At 45.5% G+C, this 23,117-nt stretch overlaps 1 protein-coding gene across 3 annotated transcripts in view; it reads left to right on the plus strand.

Annotated features, from left to right (window-relative positions):
* Positions 1 to 22,738, plus strand: part of LOC115202203 (neuronal membrane glycoprotein M6-a-like) — a 79,601-nt gene extending 56,863 nt beyond the window's left edge. For 2 of the 3 annotated variants that reach the window (XM_029766178.1, XM_029766177.1), the window contains exons 2-7: positions 8,783 to 8,969; positions 17,643 to 17,799; positions 18,657 to 18,810; positions 19,239 to 19,315; positions 20,114 to 20,179; positions 22,567 to 22,738. In XM_029766178.1, the coding sequence (XP_029622038.1) occupies positions 8,783 to 8,969; positions 17,643 to 17,799; positions 18,657 to 18,810; positions 19,239 to 19,315; positions 20,114 to 20,179; positions 22,567 to 22,719 (794 nt within the window). In that variant the 3' untranslated portion in view covers positions 22,720 to 22,738. The other variant, XM_029766180.1, reaches the window with a different exon arrangement.
* Positions 22,739 to 23,117: the final 379 nt, after the last annotated feature.

Raw genomic sequence — 23,117 nt, forward strand, 5'->3', positions numbered from 1 at the left:
GGACTGTACTGAAAATGTCAACGAGAGAGTCAGTCTCAGTGTGAGAAACAGCTGTGGTATATATCGGCTAGTGGCTAACCCACGGACGGTTAGGTCATTACCCATTTGCCTTTGGGCCAGTCGGCCTGTTTGCTATTCCAGTCAGGAGTCCAGTTGAGGATGAAGCCAGCAGAGCTTATCTCAGTACTGCCTCTGAGTCACACACGCCGGCTGGCTGAGAGATGGGTAATAGCGTCGACCGCTAGCTGTCTGTATGTCCGTCTGAGGAAAGGGAGGGAGGCGGCGGTGGTGAAAACATGCTAGCAAGGCTAATGATTGATCATCTCATCTCACTATGGTTCGGCTGTCCATTACAAATGAGATTTGAATCGTGCAAAAGGTTCATGCCTTAAGGAGTAGGACTCGATGCTGTGAGAAGTAGCTGTGACAGTAATTTGATCATGAACTTCTTCTCACAGGTGCTTCGGATTTTTTTTTACGGTTACACACAAGGTTTTGTGTACGTTGATGTTTGATGTGAGGTCTCAAGGCGGTCTTTAAAAAGTCCCAGTTTAATTAGCGAATTATCTCAGTATAGCTCCGAGTTCAGTTATAGACAATGCAGCATATTTAGATGTAAGACCCATGCTCTCTGCCTTATGCATCAGGCTTTGGATAAATGAAGTCGTCAGTGCAGAAATGGACATCGACATGTCCCCTATGCCCAAGGCTGCACAGCCTATATCGACGACAGGATGGAATCAGTGGTAAACTGAATTGGCTCATTTAACAGTTGGATGAGCTAAAACAAAGAGCCTGAACAGACAGGGAAGCCAAACAGAAATCATTTGGGGGATTGACAAGTATATAGACAATTATTGTGTAAGGAAGCTCACAAACCTGCTGATTTGTATCTCACCCTCACTATTGCCAATCAGAAGGCATGCATTCAAAATAGAATAATATTTTAGGAAAATAAGTGGTTTATAGTGAAATGAATGTGTCTCTGTGTATTTTTTCTATCTCTAAGAGTGTCTGAACAGCTCTCTTCCACATCTGTCAAAGTCAATGACTGATTGGCTGCATTCCTAATGAGGCTGATGAGTGACTGTTAGTAGTATGAGCTGATTGGCTATTATCCCACTGAAGTCGATGAGTGACTGTTAGTAGTATGAGCTGATTGGCTGTGATCCCAATGAGGTCGATGAGTAACAGCAGTATGAGCTGATTGGCTGCATTCCCAATGAGGTCAATGACTGACAGTAAGAGCAGGGCGGGCACAACCCCAACTCTAAATCTCTAATACCCTTCAAAGGAGTGGGCACAGAGGTGGGTCAATGTGCCAGCTGGAATGGAATATCACACAGCTTTTCAAATAATTTAATAACAATCCAACTGCCGCCAATTCTCCCCTCTGTCTCTCATTTTATTGCCTCACTTTAACGTTTGTTAAATGTCTGTGCGGCTGCTTCGTAATGACAGCCATTCTGGAAGAGGCCTATGCACCTGCAGGGGATAATAGTGTACAAAGCCAATCAATGCTTATGCCACAGCCAATGCTCTTTTGTATTAGCAACTTCTATGTCATTAGCACTTGAGGTATAGCCTAGGCTAAAATCCATTCTGCTCACTATTTCTGTAAGGGCTGGTTTCAAATCAAGTCACATTGTATTTGTCACACGAGCCGAATACAACAGGTATTCGGCTCAACCTTACAGTGAAATGCTTACTTACAAGCCCTTAACCAACAATGCAGTTTTAAGAAAATACCAACAAAAAAAGTAAGAGATAAGAAAAACGAATAATTAAAGAGCAGCAGTAATAACAATAGCGGGGCTATATACAGGGGGTACCGGTACAGAGTTAATGTGGAGGCTATATACAGGGGGTACCGGTACAGAGTCAATGTGGAGGCTATATACAGGGTATTACGGTACAGAGTCAATGTGGAGGCTATATACAGGGGGTACCGGTACAGAGTTAATGTGGAGGCTATATACAGGGGGTACCGGTACAGAGTTAATGTGGAGGCTATATACAGGGGGTACCGGTACAGAGTTAATGTGGAGGCTATATACAGGTGGTACCGGTACAGAGTTAATGTGGAGGCTATATACAGGTGGTACCGGTACAGAGGCAATGTGTCAATGTGCGGGGACACTGGTGTCGAGGTAATTAAGGTAATTATGTACATGCAGGTAGGGTTATTAAAGTGACTATATATAGATAATAACAGAGAGTAGCAGCAGCGTAGGGGGTGGGGGGGGGGGTGTGCAAATAGTCTGGGTAGCCATTTGATTAGCTGTTCAGGAGTCTTATGGCTTGTGGGTAGAAGCTGTTTAGAAGCCTCTAGGACCTAGACTTGGTGCCCCAGTACCGCTTGCCGTGCGGTAGCAGAGAGAACAGTCTATGACTAGGGTGGCTGGAGTCTTTGGTTTCCCAGACACAGATTAAGCCTAGTCCTGGACTGAAAAGCAAACTCAATGGAGAGTATCTAGTCTCGGCTTAATCTGTGTCCTGGAGCCGGCCCTAAGAGTATAAAGCAGGGAATTGTGGGGTATTGTTCCTGCCTATCAAGCTTCATAACCAGACATGGTATCTAACCCTATATAAATAGCCTGTCTTAAACACGGGATTTTAAAAAAGAAGTAGGCTTTCTTAATTAAAATTCACAAGCGGGGGTTGCCTTGAAACGTCTTATTTTAAGTAAAGGGAACTTTTCCTCCGCAGGGCACAGGGAGGAGGCGAGAAGAGATTACCATTTTAATAAGTAGTGTAGAAGGTTGAGCAGACCAGATAGACAGACTAGGCCCTCACTGGGTGATTAGGCATCCAAGCCAAAGCTTCCTGGGAAATGGAGTTGATAGTGCTGACAGAGAACTATTGAGCCAAGCGAGCATCTCTATCCATCACCATTCAATGTGAGTGTTTGTGTGTGTCACCATCCATCTAGATGAAAAAAACAACCACTTAAGACCCGCACAGCACTACAGTAAATTTCCCCTAGCCTCCCCATTTAAGAGACTCGCATCCCCTTTAAGATACCTTTAAGAGGCCATTCATCTACTGTTACCTCATCGATCAACAGGACATCCCACTGGGCACAGACTGCATTTCTAATTTTGATTTAATATTTGGTTGAGTTTTTGACTAACATGAACTGAAAGTGAAATCTACAAAACATGCCACTGGATTTAGGTGAAAACAAAGACAATTCAATCAGTTTTCCACTTTGATTCAATGTCATCACATTGAATTTCTTTGTTGAAATGACGTGGAAACAACGTTGATTCAACCAGTTTTTGCCCACTGGGAGGTCTCTAACTACTCTGTGTCTGTTGGTTTACTGGGCCTTACAGACAGTTATTAATCATCTATGTAGCACTATTCATGTTCATAGGGTGGACATAGAGAGATAGATCATGGATCTGTGTTATAATTTGAGTCCTTAGAGGACTGTCATCAGATAGATCCCATATCAGGTGCCATTAGTTGTAGAGACGATGTGTGGTGTGTTATCCACTTGGAAAGTAATTATTGATTAGTTATCAATCAAAAGTCAGCTATCTATCAATTCTGTATCCTATCATAGATTAGACTAGATGAATACATGGATTTATCCCAATCATGAAAAGACTAGATGAATAAGACAATATGTTCCTTCCCAGATCTCAAACATGCCATAAGTTCTCTCTCTCTGTTGGCGAAATCCTCCTTTTCCTAACATGCCTGTGGCGTCTATGACATTTCGCTAAGATTGATGATCTTACATAGCCCTCCCCCTGCTGGCTGTTCACCAGACAACTGTGTTGAGTGTTGGACATTGCTAGACGTGTATTTGAACAGAGGGGTCTGAACCAGGCAGTCAGTAGGGTGTTAGATCATCTCTGATGACATCTTATTGGCTGTGTGTGGAGGGAGGGAGTGAGGGAGGCTGGGTTAGGGCTGGTGCCATTGGTGTAAATTGCTTAAGTAAAAATACTTGAAAGTACTACTTAAGTCGTTTTGGGGGGCTTTCTGTACTGTACTATTTATATTTTGGACAACTTATACTTCACTATATTCCGAAAGAAAATTATGTACTTTTTACTCCATACATTTTCGCTGACACCCAGGGAAATGGTAATGGGGTGGCCTAGTGGTTAGAGTGTTGGACTAGTAAGTGAAAAGTTGCAAGATCGAATCCCTGAGCTGACGAGATAAAAATCTGTTGTTCTGCCCCTGAACAAGGCAGTTAACCCACTGTTCCTAGGCCGTCATTGAAAATAAGAAATTGTTCTTAACTGACTTGCCTAGTAAAATAAAAAAGTTCTTGTTACATTTTGAATGCTTAGCAGGACAGGAAAATGGACCAATTCATGCACTTATCAAGAGAACATCCCTGGTCATCCCTACTGCCTTGGATCTGGCGGACTCAATAAACACAAATGCTTCATTTGTAAATTATGTCTGAGTGTTGGAGTGTGCCCCTGGCTATCCATAAATTATTATTATATATTTTTTTAAATGGTTATGTCTGATTTGCTTAATATAAGGAATTTGAAATAATGTATACTTTTACTTTCGACACTTAAGTATATTTAAACCACATACTTTTAGACTTTTACTGAAGTAGTATTTTAATGGGTGACGTTCACTTTTACAATTTTCTATTAAGGTATCTTTACTTTTACTCATGTATGACAATTGGGTAGTTTCTCCACCACTGGCGCTGGCTCTGGGTGTCCATGCCTATCTGCCGGCCTGTGTGCGTGTACATGTGAGTGTGCATATATGCAGGTTTAGGGAAAGAGGGATACCTAGTCAGTTGTCCAACTGAATGTATTCAATTGAAATGTGTCTTCCGCATTTGACCCAATAACCTCTGAATCAGAGAGGTGCAGGAGGCTGCCTTAATCGACATCCACTGCCTTGCTCAGGGGCAGAACGACAGATTTCTACCTTGTCAGCTCGGGGATTCAATCCAGCAACCTTCCGGTTACTGGGCCAGCGCTCTAACCACTAGGCTACCTGCCGTATCCCCCATAGGCATGTTGCCATACAGACAACTACTACACTCCCCCACAGTGGGTAACAGCATGGCAGAAGAAGAGGATGGCACAGCGTCTAGCCTGACATATTGTATAGAGGAGGACAATGTAATTACAACCTGCCACCACCCTATTTAGTAATGTCTCTGCTGGGCTGAGGGTAACGGAAAACATACGTTGTCTTATTCCGTTTGCAGGCCTTCGCTGTGTTCGGGCGTACTGTGAACACATACGCACACGCACGTACACACACACGCACACACGCACGCACGCGCGCGCACGCGCGCACGCACGTACACACGCACGCACGCACGCACGCACACACACACACACACACACACACACACACATCAGCTAATAGATTTGTAGAATGAAGGATTTTTCCCCCTGGGAAAGATAGTGAACTGAGCTGCTCGTTCCCACTTTGTGCTGACAATGGCTTTCCCAGATTCAGTCCTGGGGGCATCCGGCCGACCGTTTCCAATGAATATCCATGGACTCTTTCCAATGTTTCTCAACTGAGAGAGCACAGTTCATGTTAGTATTCTGAGCTGGGCATTGGGGCAAGACGGAAAGGCGTACTCCAGTGAAAACAGTGGAGGTGCAATCGTGTCATCTTTGCAATTCATTGCACCAGTTCTAGAATTAATAAGATGAAATAGTGAAGTTATAGCTATAGTATTTACAACTGACTCTAGTAAATGCAGTACGATTTTTCAAGAAATGTGATCAACCCAGTATCACTTGAAATGGGAAAATACCTTGGTCTGTTAATCTAAGCTTGCTTGAATCATTCCCCAAGTCCTCACCCACATGACCTATCAGCTTTGTAAATAATTGATCAGCTGCCATCATACAGATACTTATGACTACATCGTTTGGACGATTTATCGGGTGTGTTTGTAGATTAATGAAGGTGTCCACTGCCCATATTGTGCTTTGATCCCTGTGGACTGGGCTCAGAAATCAATACCCCACTGTGTCTAGTCTGCCATAGGAACACACACACTCCCTCTCTCTCTCTCTCACACACACACACGCACACACACACGCACACGCACACACACACCAGAGCCGATAACCTAGTGAAAGTCTACACACCCCTCTTTTTTACATTTTTTTACATTTTTCTTTCACTTTGAAAATGTGGAGTAGGTTGTGTAGATCGGTAGGATTTTTTTTTAATGTAATCCCTTTTTTAAATTGAATTTTAAGGGAGAAAATGTTGAAGACTGTGGAAGGGGTGTGTAGACATTCACTAGCGACCGTATATAGGCATGCCCATTCAGTCCAACACCAAGGAACCAAAGTTACTAATATGACTAGGATTGGGGCAATTACAAACAGGTGACCCTGTACTGTTAATCAATGTTATTAATATGACTAGGATTGGGGCAATTACAAACAGGTGACCCTGTACTGTTAATCAATGTTATTAATATGACTAGGATTGGGGCAATTACAAACAGGTGACCCTGTACTGTTAATCAATGTTATTAATATGACTAGGATTGGGGCAATTAGAAACAGGTGATCCTGTACTGTTAATCAATGTTATTAATGTGACTAGGATTGGGGCAATTAGAAACAGGTGACGCTGTACTGTTAATCAATGTTATTAATATGACTAGGATTGGGGCAATTAGAAACAGGTGACCCTGTACTGTTAATCAATGTTATTAATATGACTAGGATTGGGGCAATTAGAAACAGGTGATCCTGTACTGTTAATCAATGTTATTAATGTGACTAGGATTGGGGCAATTAGAAACAGGTGACGCTGTACTGTTAATCAATGTTATTAATATGACTAGGATTGGGGCAATTAGAAACAGGTGACGCTGTACTGTTAATCAATGTTACTAATATGACTAGGATTGGGGCGATTAGAAACAGGTGACCCTGTACTTTTTTGACACAGAGATTGGTTTTATCTTGCTGCATACCCCTGCATGATACAGTAATCTTCCCTCAATGCACAAAGAGGAGGGTACCGTAAAAGGATCATATATCCTTTGCTTACTATTATCACTGTAATTTGTTCACCATTATTTATTCATCATGAATATATATTAAAATCAGTATACCACATGGCCTGATGGGATGATGGTGATATGAAACAGTATAGATTCAGATTATTTTGTCAGTTTCTCCTCTCCCTGTGTCAGTCTTGGCTCTCTGAAGACATGGGGAGTGAGTTGACGGTCTTTCCTGTCTCTCGCCTGACTGCACAGACACATACACAGACACGCGTGCACACACACACACACACACACACTCCTCTGTGCCTTAAGGGGATAATAAGCATGATTGACAGTGAAAGAGACGTGCAGAGGATTCTGAACTAAGTCTGATTTCCTATTGGCTGAAGTCTGGTCCTGTGCTCACGGTAGACTCCATACCACCTGACATCAACTGACTAACACACACACACACACACACACACACACACACACACACACACACACACACACACACACACACACACACACACACACACACACACACACATTCTCCAGGCTGTAGCAGTGGTGGTCTCCAGAGCATCCTGTGTGCGCAGAGAGGGGTATAACAGTAATAGACAGGAGTGCTTTCAGGTGAAGTCAAGTTGAAGTGTAGGTGTGAGGGTTATTCATTCACAACACAGCTGGGACCCTGCAGTTTAAATGCCTTCCAAGTGTTCTAACTAAAGCAAGTCCAGAGGCACTAATGTACAGTAGAGGCAGAACAGAACTGGGATTTGTGCTGTAGTCACCAACTGCACAATAGTAATACAACAAGGAAAACCTAGCCTGAGTGCCAGTCTGTTTGAGCTATCATGCCAGCTCCTTTTCATTCACTGTCATGCCAAACAGCAATGTTGTTGGCATTGGCAAGAGCACGAATGGATCTGGGACCAGGCTATGGAAAATAGGAGTTCAATATTGCAATTGGACATTTGCCGATTCGTTTGATAAGCGATATCTGAACCTCGCCTATCCAGTCCAGTTGAAGAGAGATGGGAGCGTTACACTCAAGTATAACAAACGCGCTTTTTCTTCATCGGAGACTGTCAGATAGATACTTCCTGTAGTCTGAGATAATTAAACATAACCCCTCTCACAGACACAGTATTATCCATTACACTGCATCTCTCCATCTATCCCTCTCTCACTGTGTCTTCTCCTTCTAGCTATCAGAGTTCTGTTTTGTAGCTCTCTCTCTCACTCTCACTCACTCTCTCACTCCCTGACTCACCGTGTTTACGACTGGTCATAAATCCAGCAGCTGCTCTACCCTGGGTGAAGAGAGGGATTCCATTTGCAGGGCCGCAATCCACAGATCAATACTGTTTGCGCTCTTTGTATTAAACCCATAAATCTGTCCGAGGAGCGATTATGATTGGCTGGAGTGACAGTAAACTTCCTTCCCGAGATGGCAACAGGCAATTTATTGGCTCTGGGTCAACTGGAGAAATGTGGTTAGAGTGTTTGTTGTTATCGGATGGTTTTAAATTAGATGCGGTGGGATTTGGTGTAGTAAAATAGATTAAATAAAATAAAAGGTTGAATGAAAAACGCTGATTTAATGATCTTCTGAATCAACGATTCCCTTGCTGTTAGAGTGCTTTTATTTCCTTTGGTTCTGGTGTCAAACGTATTTCAATTCCTGTCAAGCCATGAATAGAGTGTGACATGTACAGTATTTCATGACTAGAGCATCTGTGAATATCTAAGATATTCTACCGTCGTCTTTAGTCTAAACGTTCTCCTCTTCTCTCTGTCTCTGTCCAGGATGCTTTGAGTGCTGCGTTAAATGCCTGGGCGTCCTCCCGTACGCCTCTCTCTTCGCGACCATCCTTCTGTACGCTGGGGTGGCGCTGTTCTGTGGCTGCGGGCACGAGGCCCTCTCTGGCACCGTCACCATCCTGCAGAACTACTTCGAGGTGGTCCGAGCAGAAACCTTGGACGTCTTAACCATGTGAGTGTGGGTGTGTTTGCGTGGGAGGGGTGTCACAGTGGGTTTTTTTCACCCTTTTCTAAATGACTCATGGTCTGGTTAGTCGAAACACCTACATGCAGCCTGGAGATGTGTTGAAATTCAATGAGAAGAAGTTGCCGTTGAATTTTCACTTCTTCCTACTCCTTGTCTGTTTCGACCCCTGGAGAAACTAGCTTTTTTAGTGTGGTTAAAACAGCAGTCTGTGTGTCCTCACAAAAAAAAACACTACCCTATTTTGAAAGCTTCAGTACCTGTAAAGGGAATGGTTCGGATCTCACCTGTGCTATGACTGGCACACCTAGTTAACACCTTATCGAGACGCCGTATCCTCGGTCGCCCTAGATAGTAAAATGTACATGTCCCCCAAGCAGTCCCTCCAAGCACTCCCTCCAAGCAGTCCCTCCAAGCAGTCCCTCCAAGCACTCCCTCCAAGCAGTCCCTCCAAGCAGTCCCTCCAAGCACTCCCTCCAAGCAGTCCCTCCAAGCAGTCCCTTCAAGCACTCCCTCCAAGCAGTCCCTCCAAGCAGTCCCTTCAAGCACTCCCTCCAAGCAGTCCCTCCAAGCAGTCCCTCCAAGCAGTCCCTCCAAGCAGTCCCTTCAAGCAGTCCCTCCAAGCAGTCCCTCCAAGCAGTCCCTCCAAGCAGTCCCTCCAAGCACTCCCTCCAAGCAGTCCCTCCAAGCAGTCCCTCCAAGCAGTCCCTCCAAGCAGTCCCTCCAAGCAGTCCCTGGTGATTGGTACTGGAAGTGAGTCACAGTTACTTAGCGGAACATTTTCTTCTCTTTTCTTTCTTCTGAAGTGATTAACCATTAGCGGTGAGCAGCTGCCTCGTAAGTGTAGATTGAGGTTCGGTAAATCTCCCTTCCACCTACATTATTACTCACTATCTATACATATACCCAACAAGATGAGTATTTCAAATGTGATCAAGTAAAACTATCCTTACTCTCCCCTCCCTTAGCTCAATACACAACAGTATAGTACTGAACTGTTGAAGCGATGGTGAGTCTCACTATACAGTGTCTGAAATGACTGCTTTTAACTCTTTGTTAAGTGTCCGTTTCAGAGTGGGGGGCAAGGAATAAGTTAGCCCTAAATATTTCTAAAACTAAAAGCATTGTATTTGGGACAAATCATTCGCTAAACCCTAAACTTCAACTTAATCTTGTAATCGATCATGTGGAAATTGAGCAAGTTGAGATGAGACTGTCATGGTCAAAACATATTGGTACAACAGTAGCTAAGATGGGGAGAAGTCTGTCCATAGTAAAGCGATGTTCTGCCTTCTTAACAACACTATCAACAAGGCAGGTCCTACAGGCCCTAGTTTTGTCGCACCTTGACTACTGTTCAGTCGTGTGGTCAGGTGCCACAAAAAAGGACTTAGGAAAATTGCAATTGGCTCAGAACAGGGCAGCATGGCTGGCTCAGAACAAGGCAGCACGGCTGGCTCAGAACAGGGCAGCATGGCTGGCCCTTGGATGTACACAGAGAGCTAATATTAATAATATGCATGTCAATCTCACATGGCTCAAAGTGGAGGAGAGACTGACTTCATCACTACTTTTATTTATGAGAGGTATTGACATGTTGAATGCACCGAGCTGTCTGTTTCAACTACTGGCACACAGCTCGGACACCCATGCATACCCCACAAAACATGCCACAAGAGGTCTCAGTCCCCAAGTCCAGAACAGACTATGGGAGGCGCACAGTACTACATAGAGCCATGACTACATGGAACTCTATTCCACATCAGGTAACTGATGCAGCAGTAGAATCAGATTTACAAAACAGATAAAAAAACACCTTATGGAACAACGAGGACTGTGAAGAGACACAAACATAGGCACAGACACATGCATACACACACACACACACACGATAACATACGCACTATACACACACATGGATTTTGTACTATAGATATGTGGTAGTGGCGAAGTAGGGGCCTGAGGGAACACAGTGTGTTGGGAAATCTGTGAATGTATTGTAATGTTTTTAAATTGTATGAACTGCCTTCATTTTGCTGGACCCCAGGAAGAGTGGCAGCAGCTAATGGGGACCCATAATAAATACAAATAGAAATCCACACATTCGTGCATTTTTAAGCTTCAATTCAAATCTAAAAATATATTCAGGATGGCTGTCTGGTGAAGAGAGGTGTATTTATCAGGTGTTTGATCATGAATATGTGTGTGAGTGGGAGGGAGGGAGACTTTTCCCTGACGCAGCACACTGACGGAGATCGATTTTTCCACTCCTGTGTGGGTGTGTGTGTATGCTTGTGTTTCTACGTCTGCGTGATGTCTTGGCACGGGGCCGTTGGGGGATTTAAGCCCTCTGAAATCACTCTGGGTTGTCCCGGGCGCACCTGCTCACCGGAACTCCGCCTGCCGAGAGGGAGGGAGAGAGGGGGGAGGGAGGGAGGGGGTGTGTGCTAGTGACTGCAAGTGTGTGTGTGCTTCTACTAGATGTTGGAAATGGCGGGAGATTGTGGCATGAGCAGTAGACCTGGCCTAACTGATGTAACTGGGCTTTCTGTACTGATGTAACTGAGCTTTCTATACTGATGTAACTGGGCTTTCTATACTGATGTACCTGGGCTTTCTATACTGATGTAACTGGGCATTTTATACTGATGTAACTGGGCTTTCTATACTGATGTAACTGGGCTTTCTATACTGATGTAACTGGGCTTTCTATACTGATGTAACTGGGCTTTCTATACTGATGTAACTGGGCTTTTTATACTGATGTAACTGCGCTTTTTATACTGATGTAACTGGGCTTTCTATACTGATGTAACTGGGCTTTCTATACTGATGTAACTGGGCTTTCTATACTGATGTAACTGGGCTTTCTGTACTGATGTAACTGAGCTTTCTATACTGATGTAACTGGGCTTCCTATACTGATGTAACTGGGCTTTTTATACTGATGTAACTGGGCATTTTATACTGATGTAACTAGGCTTTCTATACTGATGTAACTAGGCATTTTATACTGATGTAACTGGGCTTGTTATACTGATGTAACTGGGCTTTCTATACTGATGTAATTGGGCATTTTATACTGATGTAACTAGGCTTTCTATACTGATGTAATTGGGCATTTTATACTGATGTAACTAGGCTTTATATACTGATGTAACTGGGCTTGTTATACTGATGTAACTGGGCTTTCTATACTGATGTAATTGAGCATTTTATACTGATGTAACTAGGCTTTCTATACTGATGTAACTGGGCTTGTTATACTGATGTAACTGGGCTTTCTATACTGATGTAATTGGGCATTTTATACTGATGTAACTAGGCTTTCTATACTGATGTAACTGGGCTTGTTATACTGATGTAACTGGGCTTTCTATACTGATGTAATTGGGCATTTTATACTGATGTAACTAGGCTTTCTATACTGATGTAATTGGTCATTTTATACTGATGTAACTAGGCTTTATATACTGATGTAACTGGGCTTGTTATACTGATGTAACGAGGCTTTCTATACTGATGTAACTGGGCTTGTTATACTGATGTAACTGGGCTTTCTATACTGATGTAATTGGGCATTTTATACTGATGTAACTAGGCTTTCTATACTGATGTAATTGGGCATTTTATACTGATGTAACTAGGCTTTCTATACTGATGTAATTGGGCATTTTATACTGATGTAACTGGGCTTTCTATACTGATGTAATTGGGCATTTTATACTGATGTAACTGGGCTTTCTATACTGATGTAACTGGGCTTTCTATACTGATGTAACTAGGCTTTCTATACTGATGTAATTGGGCATTTTATACTGATGTAACTAGGCTTTCCTAACTTTCCTACCCAGGTTCTTTCTGGGACATTAGAGCTTTTTACATAACCCCACAGAATTAAACACACACTCATTAGCTAAATGAGAGCTAATCCACTAGTCATTTACATTACATTTACATTTAAGTCATTTAGCAGACGCTCTTATCCAGAGCGACTTACAAATTGGTGCATTCACCTATAATATCCAGTAGAACAACCACTTTACAATAGTGCATCTAAATCTTTTAAAGGGGGGGGGGGGGGTTAGAAGGATTACTTTATCCTATCCCAGGTATTCCTTAAAGAGGTGGGGTTTCAGGTGTCTCCGGAAGGTGGTGATTGACTCCGCTGTCCTGGCATCGTGAGGGAGATTGTTCCACCATTGGGGTGCCAGAGCGGCGAACAGTTTTGACTGGGCTGAGCGGGAACTGTGCTTCCTCAGAGGTAGGGAGGCGAGCAGGCCAGAGGTGGATGAACGCAGTGCCCTTGTTTGGGTGTAGGGCCTGATCAGAGCCTGAAGGTACGGAGGTGCCGTTCCCCTCACAGCTCCGTAGGCAAGCACCATGGTCTTGTAGCGGATGCGAGCTTCAACTGGAAGCCAGTGGAGAGAGCGGAGGAGCGGGGTGACGTGAGAGAACTTGGGAAGGTTGAACACCAGACGGGCTGCGGCGTTCTGGATGAGTTGTAGGGGTTTGATGGCACAGGCAGGGAGCCCAGCCAACAGCGAGTTGCAGTAATCCAGACGGGAGATGACAAGTGCCTGGATTAGGACCTGCGCCGCTTCCTGTGTGAGGCAGGGTCGTACTCTGCGAATGTTGTAGAGCATGAACTTACAGGATCGGGTCACCGCCTTGATGTTAGTGGAGAACGACAGGGTGTTGTCCAGGATCACGCCAAGGTTCTTAGCACTCTGGGAGGAGGACACAAGGGAGTTGTCAACCGTGATGGCGAGATCATGGAACGGGCAGTCCTTCCCCGGGAGGAAGAGCAGCTCCGTCTTGCCGAGGTTCAGCTTGAGGTGGTGATCCGTCATCCACACTGATATGTCTGCCAGACATGCAGAGATGCGATTCGCCACCTGGTTGTCAGACGGGGGAAAGGAGAAGATTAATTGTGTGTCGTCTGCATAGCAATGATAGGAGAGACCGTGTGAGGATATGACAGAGCCAAGTGACTTGGTGTATAGCGAGAATAGGAGAGGGCCTAGAACAGAGCCCTGGGGGACACCAGTGGTGAGAGCACGTGGTGCGGAGACAGATTCTCGCCACGCCACCTGGTAGGAGCGACCTGTCAGGTAGGACGCAATCCAAGCGTGGGCCGCGCCGGAGATGCCCAGCTCGGAGAGGGTGGAGAGGAGGATCTGATGGTTCACAGTATCAAAGGCAGCAGATAGGTCTAGAAGGATGAGAGCAGAGGAGAGAGAGTTAGCTTTAGCAGTGCGGAGAGCCTCCGTGGCACAGAGAAGAGCAGTCTCAGTTGAATGCCCAGTCTTGAAACCTGACTGATTAGGATCAAGAAGGTCGTTCTGAGAGAGATAGCAGGAGAGCTGGCCAAGGACGGCACGTTCAAGAGTTTTGGAGAGAAAAGAAAGAAGGGATACTGGTCTGTAGTTGTTGACATCGGAGGGATCGAGTGTAGGTTTTTTCAGAAGGGGTGCAACTCTCGCTCTCTTGAAGACGGAAGGGACGTAGCCAGCGGTCAAGGATGAGTTGATGAGCGAGGTGAGGTAGGGGAGAAGGTCTCCGGAAATGGTCTGGAGAAGAGAGGAGGGGATAGGGTCAAGTGGGCAGGTTGTTGGGCGGCCGGCCGTCACAAGACGCGAGATTTCATCTGGAGAGAGAGGGGAGAAAGAGGTCAAAGTACAGGGTAGGGCAGTGTGAGCAGGACCAGCGGTGTCGCTTGACTTAGCAAACGAGGATCGGATGTCGTCAACCTTCTTTTCAAAATGGTTGACGAAGTCATCCGCAGTGAGGGAGGAGGGGGGGGAGGGGGAGGAGGATTCAGGAGGGAGGAGAAGGTAGCAAAAAGCATCCTAGGGTTAGAGGCAGATGCTTGGAATTTAGAGTGGTAGAAAGTGGCTTTAGCAGCAGAGACAGAAGAGGAAAATGTAGAGAGGAGGGAGTGAAAGGATGCGAGGTCCGCAGGGAGGCGAGTTTTCCTCCATTTCCGCTCGGCTGCCCGGAGCCCTGTTCTGTGAGCTCGCAGTGAGTCGTCGAGCCACGGAGCAGGAGGGGAGGACCGAGCCGGCCTGGAGGATAGGGGACAGAGAAAATCAAAGGATGCAGAGAGGGAGGAGAGGAGGGTTGAGGAGGCAAAAGCAGGAGATAGGTTGGAGAAGGTTTGAGCAGAGGGAAGAGATGATAGGATGGAAGAGGAGAGAGTAGCAGGAGAGAGAGAGCGAAGGTTGGGACGGCGCAATACCATCCGAGTAGGGGCAGAGTGAGAAGTTTTTGATGAGAGCGAGAGGGAAAAGGATACAAGGTAGTGGTCGGAGACTTGGAGAGGAGTTGCAATGAGATTAGTGGAAGAGCAGCATCTAGTAAAGATGAGGTCAAGCGTATTGCCTGCCTTGTGAGTAGGGGGGGAAGGTGAGAGGGTGAGGTCAAAAGAGGAGAGGAGTGGAAAGAAGGAGGCAGAGAGGAATGAGTCGAAGGTAGACGTGGGGAGGTTAAAGTCACCCAGAACTGTGAGAGGTGAGCCATCCTCAGGGAAGGAACTTATCAAGGCGTCAAGCTCATTGATGAACTCTCCAAGGGAACCTGGAGGGCGATAAATGATGAGGATGTTAAGCTTGAAAGGGCTGGTAACTGTGACAGCATGGAATTGAAATGAGGAGATAGACAGATGGGTCAGGGGAGAAAGAGAGAATGTCCACTTGGGAGAGATGAGGATTCCAGTGCCACCACCCCGCTGGCTCGATGCTCTAGGGGTATGCGAGAACACGTGGGCAGACGAGGAGAGAGCAGTAGGAGTAGCAGTGTTATCTGTGGTGATCCATGTTTCCGTCAGCGCCAGGAAGTCTAGGGACTGGAGGGCAGCATAGGCTGAGATGAACTCAGCCTTGTTGGCCGCAGACCGGCAGTTCCAGAGGCTGCCGGAGACCTGGAACTCCACGTGGGTCGTGCGCGCTGGGACCACCAGGTTAGAGTGGCAGCGGCCACGCGGTGTGAAGCGTTTGTATGGCCTGTGCAGAGGGGAGAGAACAGGGATAGACAGACACATAGTTGACAAGCTACAGAAGAGGCTACGCTAATGCAAAGGAGATTGGAATGACAAGTGGACTACACGTCTCGAATGTTCAGAAAGTTAAGCTTACGTTGCAAAAAATCTTATTGACTAAAATGACGAAAATGATACAGTACTGCTGGCTGGTGGAGTAGGCTAGCTAGCAGTGGCTGCGTTGTTGACTTTGTTTGACCGTGTAGCTGGCTAGGTGTAGCTGGCTAGGTGACCTCGATAGTTTCAGTACTACACCTTGTCATGATACAAAAGCAACTTTGTAGCTAGCTAACATAACACTAATCAAGACGTTCCTTTGTAATGTAGTTAGTTTCTACAGTGTTACTAGTTGGCTGGGTTTGGAAAAATGGCGTCGCGGGGGACGGCAATAGCTGGCTAGCTAACCTCGGTAATTACTAAACTACACAATTATCAAGCTATGACAAAGACAACTATGTAGCTAGCTAGCCAACACTGCACTAGTCAAATCGTTCCGTTGTAAAGTATTGGTATCTACAGCGCTGCTAGTCGGTAACGGTTGGCTAGCTGTTGGCTAGCTAGCTAGCAGTGGGTTAATGATGACTAGGTGTGTTGACTACGTCTGGCGTCGCGGCTGGCTAGTTACCAATAATTACTCTAAACTACACAATTATCTTAGATGCAAAGACAGCAAAGACAACTATGTAGCTGGCTCACTAACACTACACTAATCAAGTCGTTCCGTTGTAAAGTATTAGTGTCTAGAGCGCTGCTAGTCGGTAACGGTTGGCTAGCTAGCTAGCAGTGGGTTAATGAAGACTAGGTGTGTTGACTAAGTCTGGCGTCGCGGCTGGCTAGTTACTAATAATTACTCTAAACTACACAATTATCTTAGATGCAAAGACAACTATGTAGCTGGCTCACTAACACTACACTAGTCAAGTCGTTCCGTTGTAATGTAATAGATTCTACAGTGCTGCTAGTCGGTGGAAGTTGGCTGGTTGGCTAGCTAGCAGTGTTGACTAGCTAGCTAGCAGTGATGACTACGTTAGGAGGACGAAGATAGCTAACTTCGATAATTACTCTAAGCTACACGATTATCTTTGATACAAAGACGGCTATGTAGCTAGCTAAGAAAAGAATTGCTCGGATCAAACAAATCAAACCGTTGTAATGTAGTGAAGTGTAATATTACCTGTGGAGTGAAGCGTAGTGCGACTGCTCGCTCCAAACCGTAAAAACGGTTTGGAGCAAGGACAAAAATTCAGAATGACTGTGGAAGCAAACTGACTGCAGTATACAGTCAGAATACTGTCTGTCACTGCTGGAAGAAATATCATTTGTAGTCCAATGCACTTGGACTACAAATGGGGCTGCTGGGCCTAAAAAAACGTGTAATAGTGAAGTACTGTACTAAATGGCCCGCACACTCAATGCACACATCTGTATTGTTTAGCAATGTTTTGATTCCAAAAACGGATCTTTGTAAGTTCCTGCCCAGATCCTATTAAATTAATATTTAATTAGTATTCTAATTGCTAATTCTATGGTTCCTGGGCATGAAACCGCTAGTCTTGGTGTGCTAGCTACACCAACTGAGTGATCCCATCGCTCTGCTCCTGTCTCTCTTTCTTCCTCCGCAGGATTGATATCTTGAAGTATGTCATCTACGGCGTGGCGGCGGCATTCTTCGTCTACGGCATCCTGCTCATGGTGGAGGGCTTCTTCACTACCGGCGCCATCAGGGACCTGTACGGAGACTTCAAGATCACCGCCTGCGGACGGTGCGTCTCCGCCTGGGTAAGAAACACACTTAAATCAACCCCTATCCTCTGCGCCCTATCCGCTCCCTGTATTTCTGAAGGCGTTGGATGGGTATAAGCATTAGGGTAGACAATTAGGACACGTCTTTCTGGAGGAAGTACCCGAGAGACGGGATTAGAGATCTGGTGATGGAGAAATTACAGTTTAAGATGTCTCTTCTTTGAATTATGGCCCATTGCTAATGACAGCCGATGAGTCAGTCAGCCTTCTACCGACTTCTAACTGTCATCTTCTCTCTCTCTCTAATGGGCCCATCCCTCACTTTCTTCTCCTCCTTCCTTCCTCTCTTCCCCTCCCTCTCTCTTTCTAATGGACCGTCCTTCACTTCCTTCTCCTCCTTCCTCCCTCTCTTCCCCTCCCTCTCTCTTTCTAATGGACCGTCCTTCACTTCCTTCTCCTCCTTCCTTCCTCTCTTCCCCTCCCTCTCTCTTTCTAATTGACCGTCCTTCACTTCCTTCTCCTCCTTCCTCCCTCTCTTCCCCTCCCTCTCTCTTTCTAATTGACCGTCCTTCACTTCCTTCTCCTCCTTCCTCCCTCTCTTCCCCTCCCTCTCTCTTTCTAATTGACCGTCCTTCACTTCCTTCTCCTCCTTCCTCCCTCTCTTCCCCTCCCTCTCTCTTTCTAATGGACTGTCCGTCACTTCCTTCTCCTCCTTCCTCCCTCTCTTCCCCTCCCTCTCTCTTTCTAATGAATTGTCCTTCTCTTCCTTCTCCTCCTTCCTCCCTCTCTTCTCTTCCCTCTCTTTGTTCTCCTCCCTCATTTCCTTCTGTGCTCTTCTCTAACACTCTCTCTAATGAACCATTCTCTCTTGTGTCCTCCGTTTCTTCCTGCAGTTCATTATGTTGACCTATATCTTCTTCCTGGCCTGGTTGGGTGTGACAGCCTTCACCTCGCTGCCCGTCTTCATGTACTTCAACATCTGGACCATCTGTCAGAACACCACTGTGGTGGAGGGGGCCAACCTCTGCCTGGACCTGCGCCAGTTTGGTAAGGGCGGGCCCGGGTGGCGCCGCCACTGTTGCCATTTACAGTATACGTACACAGTCACTGACACTGGCAGTGGTTAACCAGGGCTTTGGGGGTTTATTTCCATTGTTTATTTTATTGTTTGTTTGTTTGTGTTCTATCATGAATGTGGATAAGATGTCTGACAAGACAATGACCTATAGAGCATACTGTACTGAATAGTGTGTCGTTTAGTCTTCTCACTTCGCGGACACACAATTCAATCAATATTTTTTACATTTCATTGCCGTTATTTAATGCTCCTGAAGGAGATCTATTTTACAGCCCTTTAACAAGAGTGTTTGTTGTCACTCGCTGCAGTAGCTGTTGTTAGGTCTCTGGGGATCGAAGCGCTTGCCAAGCTAAGTCACTGAAATGTAAATGTGAAATTGAATGTTGTTTTTTCGCAGGCATGGTAACTATCGGGGAGGAGAGGAAGGTGTGCACGGGTTCCGAGAAGTTCTTTAAGATGTGTGAGTCTAACGAGGTAAGGGTGTGTGTGTGTGGCTGGGGAGCGATGAAGGGCGGAGGCGAGGTTCTGTTGGCTGTAACCTTTAGTGATCGCCGCACCTCAGGGGTTAGGCTCGTCTCTCACATTGAAGGCTGTCTGTCCATAGAGGTGGAATATGTTTCTCAAATCATAAATGCTTTAGGGAAGTGTTTCCCGATCCTGCCTCTGGGGACCAAAATGCACTTTTTGTTTTTTGCCCTAACGCTCACACACTTGATTCAACCAATCAACTCATCGTCAAGCCTTTGATTTGAATTAGGTGTGTCAGTGTTAGGTCAAAAACACAAAATGTGCACCCCTTTGGGACCCCAGGACTAGGATTGGGAACACTGCTATAGGAACACTGCTGTCATTTTAAATTGTGATTTGTGAGTGTGATGAGTGTACCAGATTTCTAGGGGTTTGAACTTTAACCTCTTGTGGAAAGGGAACAAAAAACATAGCTTAATAAAGATTAGTCTGTCTTTTTGTTTAACCTTTAGCCTCCTTTATCCTTTTGTCTTACCTCCGTTTAATTCCCTTTGAAAAAGTGAGCTAATATTGCACTGGGACAAATCTTAATAAATCTTGCCCTATCTCACACTCAAAGCAACCACTCTGTGATTTAGTTTTTTAATCTCAACACGACCTGGCAATATTGTAAACACAGACATTACAGGTCGGAACGATGCTTTGTGTCCCATTTTGAATACCAACAAAGCAAGCGCTGATGTTGTATATTGTCTTTATTTCCTGGTGACTAATAAAGCTGTGTTGTGTTTGATTGTCTTTCAGCTGGACATGACGTTCCACCTGTTCGTCTGTGCCCTGGCCGGGGCTGGGGCTGCAGTTATCGCCATGGTGAGACAATGACAGCTCTACTTTATGTCTGAGGGTTGTGTGACCTGCCTATTGGTCCTTAAATGTCTGTTGATAGCATCGCCACTCTGTTCCCTCCCCTCTGTCTGAACACATAAAGATAGGCAGGCAGGGTAAACCTTAGTGAGAGAGGATTGTCTTGTTGTGTGGAGACATACCAAAGGTTATACGACTAGGGATTCAAGAGATTGGTAATCGGGAGGAAAAACGGACTGTTTTTTATGCTGCTGACTTTGAAAGAGGTCCTCCCAGTGTTAAGAGCGAGGTAGATCGAGAAAGTGCAAAACAGAGGCAGAGTGATCGAGTGATAGACACAGAGAGAGAGAGAGACAGAGACATTGAGTGATTGAGAGAGAGAGCGAGAGAGAGAGAGACACAGAGAGAGACACAGAGAGAGACACACAGAGTAACACATAGCGATAGAGAGAGAGAGAGAAAGAGAGCGCGAGAGGGGGAGAGAGAGAGCTGTTGATTAGAGGGGAGGTGTTAACCTAGCGATGGAGAAGCACAGGGCGCAGTTACCATGGAAACTGGGGAAGAAGAAAGGAGCTTGTTGAGAGCAGCTAAGTGATGGTGAGGACTGGAGCAACCATATTCACTGGAGAAGACTGCTGCGTCTGTAGCCAGGGTGGAAGGATACACATTTAATGAAGGCTGTTATTTGGTATCTAGTTCCTTTTTAAACAAAAACATATGTTCACAGTGAAAATAACAGAGAAATGTTTTGTCAAAACATCAATGACACTAGTTTCTTATGGTTTGGTTGTCATCAAATAGATATGCCCATAACAGCTTCCTGTTACCACAAAATATAAACAACGTCATACATTTCCAGTCCTTAGACCATGACGTAATGTTTTAAATCTACAAATAGGACATTGTTGCTGCGTTGTCTGAAGACTATAAAAGACGAGAGAAAATGAAATGGTAATCAATTTGGGCGGGAGCGGCTCTTCGCAACACAAAGTCTGTATCTGTGGCCCAACTGTGTGCTCTTTGGCCACCCGGTGGATGTCTATGGTAATACACAATGGGATGACTCACCCAAGCGTGTTTGTGTTAGTTCTGGGGTAAGGAATCAATTTGCGTAGACAATATTGATGTACCATCTTCTCGTCTAATATTTTCCATGATAAATGATCTTAGATCACTGTGAGATTGTATGAAGGAAGTACTGTCTGTATCTCCAACTTGGATCTATCTAGGCAAATCTGTTTATTCATGATGAGTTTGAGTCATGCCATTATATAACAAAAGAAGAGAATAACTTCATTATCCCAAGCTCAGGGAATTCGTTAGGCATGTTAATCTTCACATCGTCATTACAACACAATATCATCAATAGATAAATGCCATACACTTGGCCAATGGCCATAAATCCTCGAACTGGACCAGAGGAGTGCAGGTGTTTTTCTTTATTTAATTACCTCATAACTACTTCTTCAGAACCTCTGCACCAGATGCTCTGGTTGGCTGATCACTGACACCTCACTGCCACTCAGTGGAGGAAAGAGTTACTGCAGAAACACTTCAGGGATATGTTCCTTAGGTAGGGCACTCAACGTAGTCGCTACCTGTTTCAGTCCTTCTTCTTCCATTTGGAGCCTAATGAACGCGACCCAGAGTCCAATAACTGCTTCTCTCCTTTTCTCTTTCTCTCTGGTCTGATGCGGACAGGCGTCAGCTGCCACGGTCCTTATCCGTAACAATGTCCTCCTGACGTCTCAGAGTCTGGGCAAATACTGCACCCGCTTCTGACGGGGGCCCATCGGTTGGCCCATCACCTTTACCCCTGACCTCAGTGGTCTCAGTGACATCACTGTACGCCGTCAGGAGCTGAGAGGAGCCGACCGCCTCGATATCAACATGGCCGAACTGAACTCTGAACCTAGGAGCTTAGGGGTCGCCCCCAAAGCATCGCCAGCTCTGTCATCGGTCACGTCACATTATTCTGTTGTTATTCACTAAAATATGCTTTGCTGGCACCACTGATTATAATAACCAAGCCCCTCTGGTTGCTATCGATAGGTATGTTGATAACCGAGCTCTCCTGTCACGCCCCGTGCACCTGACGAGCACAAATGCTGACACAGCCGTAACAGACACAGAGCTCACTAAAGAATAAGGTTGATCAACTAATCCATCCCTTCAATTTTGGTTGGTTTATTTTGGTTTTAAACCAGTGAAGGCGCAGCGCCACTAAAAGATCTGCTTTGGGTTTTTGGTTATAGCTTTGTCTAATTATCTAACTAATTCTGTTTCAGCCTAATTCATTAATCAATAAACTCTCCCCTGAGGTACAGGCTTGGTCGAGGGGTTAACAATCCTCCCACTAACATCCCTGTAACCCATGTGTCCCTCTAATACAGGTCCACTACCTAATGGTACTGTCCGCTAACTGGGCCTACGTGAAGGACGCGTGCCGGATGCAGAAGTACGAGGACATCAAGTCCAAGGAGGAGCAGGAGCTCCACGACATCCACTCCACTCGCTCTAAAGAGCGTCTCAATGCCTACACCTAAAGCACACGCCCCCCCCCCCCGTCCCCCCGTCCCGTCCCCCTATCCTTCCCTCCCTCTCCAACACACACACACACGTCCATGACACACGCAGCAGAACACACACACAGAAACCACACAAGCTATTCAATGTCTGGTGTTTATGTTCGTAGGGGCACAAGTGTAAGGGGGGGGGTTTGTGGTGTGGTGTTGTGGGTGGTTTCGACTTCACTAAGCTTACGGGTGTGATGAGACAAGTCGTTCCTACGGGATATCGTGTGTCTCCTCTGACGAACCCTTCTTTCCTGTATTGAGATTTCCTTTCTATTTCTCCCCCTCTTTACTCCTCCCTTTCCTCGACCCTTTCTTCATCTTATACCCTACCTTTTCCCTCTTTCTCCTCTTCTACCTCTCCCCCTCTT

Source organism: Salmo trutta, chromosome 11, assembly GCF_901001165.1.
Source record: "Salmo trutta chromosome 11, fSalTru1.1, whole genome shotgun sequence".
NCBI classification, from domain to species: domain Eukaryota; kingdom Metazoa; phylum Chordata; class Actinopteri; order Salmoniformes; family Salmonidae; genus Salmo; species Salmo trutta.